At 46.0% G+C, this 12381-nt stretch overlaps 1 protein-coding gene across 8 annotated transcripts in view; it reads left to right on the top strand.

Moving 5' to 3' along the window:
* Positions 1-12381, top strand: part of ADAMTS9 (ADAM metallopeptidase with thrombospondin type 1 motif 9) — a 67401-nt gene that overhangs the window by 45980 nt on the left and 9040 nt on the right. For 7 of the 8 annotated variants that reach the window (XR_014886483.1, XM_019620186.3, XM_010718675.4 and 4 more), the window contains 4 exons: positions 2801-2968; positions 5685-5846; positions 10302-10472; positions 11515-11709. Coding sequence is in view for 7 of the 8 variants with exons in the window: in XM_019620186.3 (XP_019475731.1) it covers positions 2801-2968; positions 5685-5846; positions 10302-10472; positions 11515-11709 (696 nt within the window). In the remaining variant the exon portion in view is untranslated. The remainder of the gene's footprint in view (positions 1-2800; positions 2969-5684; positions 5847-10301; positions 10473-11514; positions 11710-12381) is intronic. The other variant, XM_085236258.1, reaches the window with a different exon arrangement.

Genomic DNA, 12381 nt, shown 5'->3' with positions numbered 1-12381 from the left:
ACGTTTCCAAACACTTTGGCAGGGACAGGTTGATGATGGGCATGTCCAAGTGCATGTGATCTTCAATTCTAGGGAGCTGGTCAGTGGAAAAGGCAATACAATACCTTGGTTGCACCTTCAGGGCTGCATCCGGAGACAATTCTACCAGTGCAAGTCTTTCTGTTGACTTCACAGAGGCTGGGATGAAGCTGCTAGTTCACAGGGAGACCCCCATCCATCCCCTGGAACTTTGAAGTATTTTCTACTGAGTGGGGGGAAAGGAAAGAAAGGAAGGAAGAAAGGAAGGAGTCTGCTAAAGAAGTGTTTTTTGTGTTTTCTGTGCTTTTCAAACCTTTAATGAAAGCAAGGTCAAAGCTTACCTCACTGCAGCATTGTTATTGATGGATGTTGTGAGCGAGTGGCAGCATTTCCAGCGATGAAAGAACCCTGCTAATGAAATGCAAAGTTTCTTGGGGTCAGGGCTAAGGGATGCCTGCAGCAGGGAGATGTACCTCTGCCTTCGGTCATGTGGCACTGAGATAAGTGTGCTATTGAGTTGTTCTGTGCATATGGCTCACATATGCTTAAAAACTACGTGCCAAGTAAAAGTTGGAAGTACCTGAGAAGAATTAGAAGGCAGTTACGAAGCAGGCTCTTTGCAAAGGAATTTTCAGTCTCTAATACTTGCTTACATCAGGTTATCCAACCTCTCTTTTCTGTCAGTGCAAATGAGATCATAACTCACATGTGCATGAAACCAAACACACAGCTGCCTCACTGTAATATATATTAAAGGCAGACATCAAAATGATTAATTCCAGCATCTCAGTAATTATGTTTCAGTTTTAACAAAATTAGCCTAATTATACCTCCATCTCTAGGTGCGCCAAAAAGTGCATGTAGACCTGCCACATCTTGGCATGGGATGCCAAGATAAATGTCACAGTCTGGCTCCTTACCAAATTCAAGTGATTTGTAGAAGAGGGAGAGCGATTTTGGAAATGGTACCATATTTGCAAGACCCAGTGTTTGTCAACCAGCTTCATGGTAGACATGATAGAAGTTGATAAGTGGGTTTGGTAGGAGTTGATGTTTCCTTTGTGCTGCTGATGTTCGTTGCCTGCGGAGAGATGTTGAAAGAATGAACAAATGAACTTACAAAATTAAAATAACATTAACTCAATCTTTTTTCCCATTGATATTGAAGAGGAAAAAGTGAAGTTTATGAATCTCAGTAACTTGTGGAAGTCTCATTTGGGAACAAGGGACTGCATATTCTCTGTTTTCCAATGTAAGATTGGGTGTTGGTCCAGCGAAGAGCAGCTCCCAGCTTCCTGCTGTTAGGGGCACGCCGGTGTTTGGGGATGCTCCATGAACCTGTTGTTTGTGCAGGTGGAGAGCAGCAATCAGTGTTTCCAGCAGGAAAAGGGACCTCAACAGCTGTCCCCTCACCTTCAAAAGCAGAGCAGGTCTGGGTGACCCTATGCCATCTATACCAGCACATCACACGAGTCAGTGTGATGTGGCCAGATCTGTGTTGACCTCTTGAATGGCCCTTAATTCCCATTGAACTTGGGGGATGTTGGCTACCTTGGCTACCTGCTAGTGGCCTTACAACAGGAAAACAGCCTTTTTCAGAGCATTGCTTATGCAAGCTTTTAAGCAACAGCAGCTGATCTTATGAGTTATACCCCTTTCTTGCCATGTCTGCCTGAACTTTTTCATTTCAGAGGAAGTTTTCTGCTCTCTTGTTTTTCCATATACCTCTAAACCCAATAGGGGCTGAATGATTTGGAAGCAGTGCTGTAATTGAAAATGATCACAGTTGTCAATACAAGTGCCAATTTCTGATCTAATGGATCTTCCAGAACCGCTACACATGTGATCTGTGGTGTGTTAAGTTTCAAAAGTATTCGTAGACTGGGAAGAATTTGGGCTGTAATTTATTTCTTAGCAAATACAGTGATGGAGCGGCTCCAAAAAGAAGCAAGAAAGCTGATCTCTGCATGGTTGCTCCTCTTTGACAAGAAAGCAGAATGTTTTATATTGAAAGATGGTTGGATCCGTGTGTTTGCGCTCAGGCTGCCTGTGATACAGCATGTAATGAGTTGCATAACATGTAATGAAGAAATTGAAACTGAGTTTCTGGCTGCATCATGCTGAGTAAGAGGCTTGTTCTACAAGAAACTGTCATATTAAATTCTTGTCGTGATTCCAGACCCCTTTGATTCCTAAATCTTTTGGAGGAGACTAATCTGAAATCAAAGTGAAGTTGCTTGGGGTTTGCATGCCAGAAGCGGTCACATTTGAAAAAGTTCAGTGAACCTGCAGAGGGAGGTTGAAATGCGTTGCCTCACTACAAAGCTTGCAGCTAACATACCTGCTGCTTTGCTTTTTGCTTTCATTCCTCCAGCTCTGCCTTCTTCTGGGTTGCTTTCAAAATGCATAAATCTTAAGGATGAGTGTGTCCTGGTTTTCTGCCTTTGTTTTATTGAAAAAAAATAAAAAATAAAAATAAAAAAATCAGACTATGCTGGTGTAAAGTAAAACAAACAGGAGCTTTACTACTGAGGACATGGAAAAACTGTGTTTTGCCCCTCTGCCCAGTCTTCTGTGCAGCTACTTCCCTCTATCAAGGTGCATACCACACTTTACCCCCCTTATATAGCAATTTTTGACCTCCCGTTGTACCAAGGTAAATGGAAACGGTCCCTTTCATGTTCTTCTTGGTCCAGCTGAAATAAAACATAGCCATGGCCCTTGCTGAACCACATAGGTCGCCCTGCACCAGAGCTGATTTGTTGTTACTTTATATTTACAGTGTTCTGTCTCCTGCGGAAGGGGCCAAAGGCACCGCACTGTGTACTGTTTGACAAAGGAAGGGAGGCATGTAGAAGAAGATTATTGCAAGCACCTTGTTAAGCCCAATGTGCAAAAGAAATGCAGAGGGGGCAGATGTCCGAAGTGGAAATCAGGAGATTGGGGACAGGTGAGACATGTTGTATACCCTTTTGCACCCTTTGATATTCCTCTTCTATCAAACCGGCTAGAAACCAACATGGTTTTCCCATCACTTCTGTCCTCTTTGCAAGGGTTAAGGCTTGGGCCAGCTCCTCAGGTGGTGTAAAACTATGTTAGCTCCGTGAGCAGCAGCAGAGCAGCACTGATTTGTACACAGCAGCTTGCCTTTGGTGTCTAACCGAGAGCAAATTCCTTGTATATGTTAAGCTTCTGCTAGGAAAGCTGTTAGTGTGTAATATTATGAAAAACTATTATTTATTCGTGTTTTTAATACTGTTGTTATTTAAATTTGTCAGATCACAGGCAAAATCTGCTTCAGTTTTGAGAAATCTGAAATTAATTTTACTATCAGCCTCCTGCGAAAGCCTGATGAACAGTCAGAGCTGCTCATTAAAAACGCTTTTCGCTACCTTCTGTTTCTTAATATCACCATCGTTTAACTTTGCTTCATTAAAATGTCACACACTGGTTGCATAGAGCAGAGGCTGCTGATGTGGGAAAGCACATGGAGCTCTTAAGCATCCTGTTTGCTGAGAGCATACCTTGAACCCTTGTTCTCCTGAAAAGAATGTTTTTGTTTTCAACTTGAGTCCAACCGCATGGCATTTTTAGCTCTGAACTTCAGTTCTCCTATCTACCTCATTAGTGGGCTAATCAGCAGAATTATTGAAAGGCCCAGACTAAATGAACTGTTACCTTGTAAAAGCATCGTTCTCTCACGGTCTGTCTTGCAAAACACCAATTCTCACTGCATGCAAGTTGCCTACCAGATAAACCATTAACACACCTGGGCACACATGGCAGCGTTAGGATGGAAAATAAAAGGCCATTAAATGCGCTTGTCATATCCCATTTGCACCTCATTTAAGTGAGTGCTGCTGAAAGCAGTTCTTCTTACAGCTAATAATTGTAAGCATAATAACGCAATGCTCTGTTGATTGCTTTAAAATCTACTCATAATAATTGATAAAAGTAAATAAGTGCTCTAAAATTCCAACAGTCCTCCAGTGATTGGAGTTAATTTTATGCAAGGGGAGAAAGTAAGGAGGTGGTGATTTATGGCCTGCAGTATCTCCTGTGGCTGGGCAATTAGGGAATATTGGGATGCCATGAGCAGCGGGCAGCAGCACTCTGCTCTTCTGGGTGTTCTGCATTTAGAGGCTGGGCAGTTCTTTTCTATGTAGTTACAAATCTGCTGACCTACAGCAAAGCATTTCTACTATCTCTAACAACCGTAAGGGAAGGAAAGAAAAAAAAAAAAAAAAGCTTTTTCTCCAAGATCTAGGTGTGTTTGTGTTTGCAGTGAAATGTCAGATTTAATGTGTTTGGATCTTGTAATTGCTATCAATTATGGCCATTTACTTTTCACCAACATTTCTCCTCAGTCTGATATTTACACCTTCCAGCTACAGGCTGCAGTCATATCTTGTGTTTTCACAAGGCACAGCTTCTCCACATCTGAGCTGCTGCTCAGCAGCTTGGTGATAAACGTCAGGAGAAGGAAAGTGCACAGACTGCATAGAAAGGATGAAGAGGCTGCTGGCAGCCCCTAGGGCATCATACTTCAATCTCCCCCGGCCTGAATAGCTTCAACCCACCAGCTCCTAGTGTTAAGCAGCCCACAGCTGCATGTTCAGGACAGTCAGAAGCTGCTGACCAGTATTTCGGGTTGAAACTTGTTTAAGATACTCTATGGGCATCAGTTATCCACCTAGGAAAAGCCATAAGGAAAAGTTTCACCCTTACTTTGCAATAATGGGCTATGAGCTCATTTTCTAAGTTCCTAATGGTCAATAAGGATGCGCATATTAATTGTTAATTCAGCAAAGAGTCATTCGGTAAAAGCCATGATTTAAATGAATGCCTTTTGATTTTTACTTGCTTGCTTTCAGAAAGACACATAATTTCTCTTCTGTCTATATAATATCCCTTAAGACCTAGCAAGAAAGCATTCACATCAGAAGGAAATTAAGTACTGCCAAACGGGTTACAGCGTGCAGTCACAACAGTGGGAAATGCTGTCTGAAAGAAAAACCAAGCTGTTAGAAGCATTGTAGTGCAGATATTAACTTGAAGATGTCTGAGAAAGAGAAATTTGGGCTGTTCCTGCTGTGCCTAGAAGCTAGCAGAAATGTGCCCACAGTATAATAGGGATAAGAAAAGCAGTTCATTTACAAAGACGCTAATTTTCACAGTTCTACAGTATATCCTGACTTGAGTCATGTGCATGTTGGAATGTGTGCTGGAAGGAATTGCATATAACTTTATGTCTAGGTTGCTGTACACCTTCTTCTATACAACACAAGTTTGCTTTTCCTTAAAGCCTGCTGCAGTGACAATCATGATGTATTTTGAGCTGTGTATATTGAACTGCTGGAACTACATAATACTAAAAGTCCCTTCCCAGCCAAGCTATTCTCTGATTCTCTCTTTTGCCCGGAGCGCAAAAGTAACGCACAGAGCCTCGCAGCTCTGGGATGCCGTTCCATTGAACAGCGCTGCTATCTCCGAGTATTTCCCAAATATAAACCCGAGCGGGGGCAAAACCTGACCCTGCTGAAACCAGCAGCGAGAACTCCCTCTGCCTTCAGCAGAGCCGGAATTCCAGCCTGGCTGGAGGCACAGCAAAGCACAGACCCCCGCAGCAACCCGTGCCGCTCACCCACCTCTGTCCCTTCCCGCAGTGCTCGGTGTCCTGTGGTCGCGGTGTCCAGCGGCGCGCGGTGCAGTGCCACGGCGGTGCCCCGACGGCAGCGTGCGACCCTGCGAGCCAACCTGCTGCCCAGCGGGACTGCCAGCTCCCCGAGTGCCCCACGCACCGCTGGGCTGCGGGCGAATGGCAAGCGGTAAGCGGGACCCCTCCCGCCGGCCCCCGCTCGGGCTCTTAACGGGGGTGGGGGGGTCTGGGTCTGTCTGCGTTGGGGTTTTAGGGGTTGCATGCCGGGTTTGCCAAAAAAAAAAAAAAAGAAGGCGGGGGAGATGCTAATGTGTGCTGGCTGTGCTTCTTCCCTTGCTGCGCTTAAGGGAGAGCGGAGGAATAGCAGGGTGGTGTTAGTTTATTGGTTCGCGCTGCCCTGCATTTGGCTGGGGCCTATGCAAATATTGAGTGGGTTTGGGGTGCGGTGTGCTTGGGTCTGGTGTGTGAGGTTTGTGGCCCTCTACAAGTAGAGCCAGCCCTGCTGCTGCGGGCACGTAGATCTGGAGGAAGTGGGGAACGTGGTGGTTCTTCCTTCACTGCCCTGTTCCCTCTGACAGCTGCCTGGGTGAGTTGCCTGGTGGTGCTGGGATACGGGGTGATGGTGTGCTGGTGGTCTTCAGAAAGTGGCTGGTGGTTCTCGGAACGTGGCTATTTAAAATGCTACAGAGGAGAGACAGTGAAGGGTCAGAAGTGTTTGGGACAAAGGACAAAGAGCTGCTGTCCCTGGGCTGTGAAAGGAGCTGCCAGCCTTAGAAATGGGAAAGATGATGAAGCTGAGTCCCATAGGGGGGTGTCCTTGTCCTGTAGAGGAGATGGGATCCCGATCACACGCCCTCAGTGGGGGATGCAGGGACAGAGGAGGCAGAAGGCCCCCCTGTCAGAGGCAGCTGCCTCCCTGCAGAACCATTGCTAGATGCTGCACCCTTAGGGCAACAAAGATCCCACTGACAGTGCAGGTGTGGGATCAGAACCTGGTCCTCTTCACCTCAATGCCTGCAGTAATGAATAGCTCTGGGGAGCAGGATGAACATGAATTATGGTCACTGTTATGAAACAGTCAATGTAAACAAGCTCAGCTTCATTCCATATGATGTGTTTATAATCCCAAGTAGTGTCTCCATGCATAAGGGTGTGGGTCCTTGAGAGTCCTGCACTGTGCCCTGTTGCCATCTGCCATGAGCTGAGGTGTTGCAGCACAGCACAGGCATCCCAAAGTAGCAGCAGCCTAGAAGGCAGCAGCAAAGCTGTGGCAATGAACTTCTGCTTCAACAGAGCCCCTCAAATGTCCCTAACTGATAGATTTACAGGTAGCAAACAGCACACAGTCACAGTCCTTGCCCAACAGCATTGTTAGCACAGAAATGTTTCTCCTACATCTTTCTTTTGCCTTCTTTCCCTTATTTCTGCACTTCTGAAGTTGGTGATTGTCCCCTGCCTCCCACCTAAGGTGGGTGCTAATGTGTTCCAAAGTTTCCCAGGGCTCCCCAATGTACCAAGGAAATCTCAAACATTTTTAAGGTGCTTTTTATTCCTGGTGTTTCCTCACCCAGAACTGATGGTTAATAGGAACGTGTCACCCGCTGTGAGCTCAGCCCTGTAGCTGATTCCAAGCAGTTCAGAGCACTTATTTTGTTCTGAGGTACCCGGTGTAAATGCAGCATCTTCTTATCCCCAGCCATAAGTCCTGGCTGTACTACCTGCAGTGAGGAGGCACAGATTGCATTTGTATTCTCCCAGCAATGAACCCTAATTGACGTGAAAGCAGGATGTAAAATAACATCCCTGTGCTGTCTTGTTCTTGATTTCTTATCTTTATCAAGAGGGTTTTTTGTTGCCCCATTTTGTTGATGCTTAAAAAAGTTTGTTTTGCTAATGAGAAGTAAAAGGGAACTTATTGGAAACCATTTACCATTCAGTTGTTGGGTCACTATTAATTAGCTGTTCTCAGTGCCCACAGCAGTGAGGAGAACATCAATAGAAAAGGCCCAGCTATGTCAGGGATCACCAAGAGGGGAAAGCAATAGAGAGTGTCTGAGTATGAACCTGTAGGAGGGACAGCGCAGAGCTCTGGAAGCTGCGGTGTAATTCTTGAATCTTTGACATTTGCTTTTGGGGGGGAAATAAAGGCATGCTTGCACGCTTTGGATTGCAGAGCCACCCAAGGGATGTCTGCAGTGCCTCTGGAATGGGGCTGCTTCTCATCTGCACTTCAGTGTTTGATTTAGAAAAACAAGAAGCACAATGAATGCTTGCACAGAGCAATGCCTTTGGGATTTTTTTTTTAATTATTATTATTATTATTCTAGAAGAGTTGCAGAACTGCTTGAAACAGTCCTTAATTTGATCTGCGGGGAAAATAGCTCACAATTTGGGAAATGGGGCGAAAGATGATTTTTGTCACATGCCTGGGCTGTTTTTCAGCTCTTGCTATCCATCTCCATTGTCCCCTGGCCTTGCTGTTTTATGTGAGATTTAGATGGGTCATGAGCATGAGATTTCTTACAAAATCTGTCTTCATACCAAAGGAAAAAGCCTTTTCATGCGAGCTGATCTGTCTGTTTCTTGTGTGAATTATGTTTTATAACCTTGCTGTGGCCAATTGGAACCTCTGCAGTGTTTCTTTGATTCGTTTTATTATTTGTATTATATCTCGCTGTCTTTGTGTTGTATTTAATGTCTCAGTGGGATTATTTTAATTGACAGTTATCCCCAAAATACCAAAAATCAAACTGCAATTAACTGATGAGGGCAAGATGTACAGAGTTGGTGCAGCTTTAGGTGGCCGTATGACCATAATTTGCAGAGAAGACCAAAGCAAGGTGACGTGTAAGGTTGGATATTAGGAACAATTCCTTCTCAGAAAGAGGGTGATGCAGTGGCACAGGCTGTACAGGGAGTGGTGGAGTCACCATCCCTGGAGGTGTTCAAGAACCGTGGAGATGTGGCACTGAGGGACATGGTTATGGGCATGGCAGGATGCGTTGATGGCTGGACTGGATGATCTTAGTGGTCTTTCCCAACCTTACTGATTCTATAGTTCTATCTGTCTGAATGTGTCACTCTCAGCAATCGATGATTTTAATTGAGTATGGGCTTTCAATGTGGTTACTGCTCACGGCCAATGTCAGAAAACTCATTGATGGCAGAGAGAGTTCATTCATCAGAAATTATCAAATTTAGGCTAAAATATATGTGAGGAAGGGGAAATAATGAGAGCAGGGAAACTGAGCATCCCGCTGTGCACCAGCGATGCTGCGCTCCGTGCAATAACCCAATTTCACATTTTCCTTACATAATAGGGAGCTATCAGAGGCAAACACATACAGCACGGTTTCTTTGCTCTCTGGGCAAATCACACTCCAGCAAATTCCTCCAGCCCCGTTAGCATTGCTGTGCTTCAGCACAGACCTAGGAGCAACTTCCACTGTGAGGACTTAAAGCGAGAGAGTAAATAAGGTTGAAAAGCTCACGAAGCCCTTGGGGTTTCTTGGCAGACTGCGGGTTTTGCAACGTTGGCTGTTGCCTAAGAGCTGCTGAGTTATTCCTTCAGAACAAGGCTGCTTTGTAGGGCTGGATCCCCCTCCCATCCTGCGTGGTTATTGCCTATTTATGGCAAATATTACACTGCGTATTGATCTTGTTTCCCAAAGTTATCAAATATTTTGATTCTGACAGCGTTTTGCAATTAGGTGGACCTGCTAAGATCTGCTAATTGCAGGTGAGCCAGGAGCACGGGAGCTGCTGTAACGAGATTAAACTGGCACAGTCCTCTGAGCCTGGGAGACTTCAAACAGTGCTTCTGTACCACCGGGGATGGTCTGGTTGAGTGTTTTATCCATTCCTGAGGAAAAAACATCCCCTGCACATTACATAAAATGATTACCTTCATGCACTTTTTCTTCTTGTTAATCCAGTTAGTTGGAAGTGTTAGGAGCTCATTACAGACAAGGACTGAACAAAAATGTGGTTTTGTGGGGACAGTCACTTGTGTGCTGATTTATTTTGTTTCGTTTGCATTTTTTGGCCGTACGAATTGCTCCCAGGAGCATTGCAAGGGCTTCGTGGGCAGCAGGAGCAGTCTCACAGCCAGGGAAAGAATTTGAGCAAAGAATCGAAACCTTGAAGTCTTCATTAGACCTCAGGGAGGGTTTGTGCTCAACCAGCCTGGGTCAGGACCAGGCAAGGCAGTGTTTAAAGAAGAACAGAATCAGAAGGATGCATGGATGAAACTGGTCACAATAAAGGGAGTGGTGTTGTATTGTGCGAGGGACAGCTGTCTCTGTTTAGTGGGAGCAAGATGATGGGGTTGGCCAATTTCTTTCTCACTGTCCTGGCATGTCCCTTTGCATCTCCTGGTACCACCACAGTGGAACCCATCCTGCTGCCTCAGCTCCTCCCCATCCCTGCACTGCGCCTTGGCACCTCCATAGGTTGGGGACAGATGGGCACCTGGGGTGTAGGTGTTGGCACTGTTCATACATATGCCCCCATGAGATGCCCAGCTCACTCAGGCTGCTGGAGAAAGGCTTGCTGGGTGTGGGGATGTGGGTTGATCTATCGAAACCCCCGCTGGGTTGGGTGAGCCGCTGTTTCTTGCAAGCAGTGCATGAAGACGTGTGGGGAGGCGGCTCGGTACCGCAAGGTGTTCTGCGTGGATGAGAGCAAGCAGGTGCAGAGCAGCACCCACTGCGACGCCAGCAAACGGCCCCCAGAGATGGAGAGCTGCGTGCTGCCACCCTGCGAATACATCTGGATCACCGGAGAGTGGTCAGAGGTGAGTCCTCATCCCTATCTCCATCCCCAAGCTGGGACCTGGCCGCGCTGCCCCACTCCCTCCTCTTGCTGCCCACCTCACAACAAGGGCAGGGCTGCATGGTTTAATGAATAGTTGTTGGTTTGTTTCCGTGTGCAATTTCCTTGCTGGACAGAGATGAGAAGGGCTGCAGGAGATGGCCAAGATACTATAACGTGAACACCAGTGTGCTCAAAGTCCCAGCTGCTATCAGGAGGCAGTTTTCTTCCAGAGCACATCACATCCAGCAGGCACTCTCCTCTATTCTGTTCTATTTCATTCTACTATGCTCCACTCTATTCATGGGTTCTGTTTTGCTCTGTTCTGTTCTATTCCTGGGTTCTGTTCTGGGCTATTCACAAGTTCAGTTCTGTTCTACTCACGGACTTGGTTCCATTCTATTCCATTCTTGGTTTCTTTTTGTAGCGGGCACTGTATGCAGGGGCACCCAAGGTATAATCTCAGCCTGCTTCCCTCTTCAGCGAGCACAGAATTACTTTCCACTTGGAAGGCCAGCAGAAGGAAGCGAGGAGACAAGTGCTGACATAGCCCTGATTAAAAAAAAAAAGAGCCAGAAAAAAGAAAAAAACAAACATTCTAGGACTGAGGGGAAGGAAGGAAAGGCATGCCATCCAAGAAAGCACGGGAAAGAGAAGGGCACAGATGGGGAAGTCTTAAGCACTTTTCTTTTAATTACAAGGAAAGCCACCTTTCTTCCATCACCTTCAGTTCAGCATCCTGACCATTCTCTTTCACTATGGGCAAAAATAAATAAATAAAATAAATAAAAATTAAAGGAGAAAACCCAAATAATGGACATATCTGTTCCTAGGGGATTACCTGCTCCTTTCTTGACACATGGGAGATTGTGCCCACGAGCCATCTGGGCACGGATCCTGGAGCAGCACTGAGGCCCAAGGGCTTGTAGCTATTCTGCATTCTGATGGGCGTAATAGTTACAGCATTCCCTCACAGCAGTTTGCCATTCCTATAAGCGCTGACAGATGCTTCCCCTTGCCCTCAGTGCTCCGTCACCTGCGGAAAGGGCTACAGGCAGCGCCTGGTGTCGTGCAGCGAGATTTACACCGGCAAGGACCACTACGAATATGGCTACCAGAACACGGTCAGCTGCCCCGGCACGCAGCCACCCAACATCCAGCCCTGCTACCTCGGGGAGTGCCCCGTTTCTGCATCCTGGCGCGTCAGCAACTGGGGAAGCGTAAGTTTGGCAAACTGTATTTTTAATCAAAAGAATTTTAACAGATCTGTTTTTCTTTGTTACACGTTCCCAAGGTTCGGTAGGGGAATGGCGTTGGAGAGTTGCGTGAATGAATGCGTTGAGTGCCATTGATGCTGTGTAGCGTCCTCTTCTCTGTGCTGAGCCCTGTCCTATGGGGGGGTTCATGACATCCACAAGTGCCACAATCACCATAAAAATTCAGTTGTCATCCAAATTTCTGGGCACGTTGAGGGCCATGCTGATTGCTTAGTCAGAAAGTGAGGTAGTTGCCAGAAAAGGGCCGAAAACCATCGTGCTAGAGTAGAGGGAGTGATGGATAGCTGGCAGTTGGGGCAATACTGCTTGTCCATGTGTGTGAGCAAAGCTTAGGAACCAGCAACAAGCTGAACTCTGGTAATCTGAGCCTTTAAGGGTCTGTCTGTCTTTCCCCGCCTTCTTCCTTCTCCTTACAAATGCTGGGACGTGGCAGGGGAAGAAACTTAACCTTTCTGTTAAAGTTATTTGTACTTCAGGCCCCAGAAATGGCTCCACACAAGATCAAATTTTGGTTAAGGTGATAACATTTCACTTCTTTGGGCTTCTAACATTCTTTGAAACGTGGCAGTTCTCCCATAAATTTGATTTATTAACCCAGCTCAGGCATTTGTAGGA

The sequence above is a fragment of the Meleagris gallopavo genome, chromosome 14 (assembly GCF_905368555.1).
Source record: "Meleagris gallopavo chromosome 14, MGAL_WU_HG_1.1, whole genome shotgun sequence".
NCBI lineage: Eukaryota > Metazoa > Chordata > Aves > Galliformes > Phasianidae > Meleagris > Meleagris gallopavo.
This window is presented reverse-complemented; position numbering and strand designations above follow the sequence as displayed.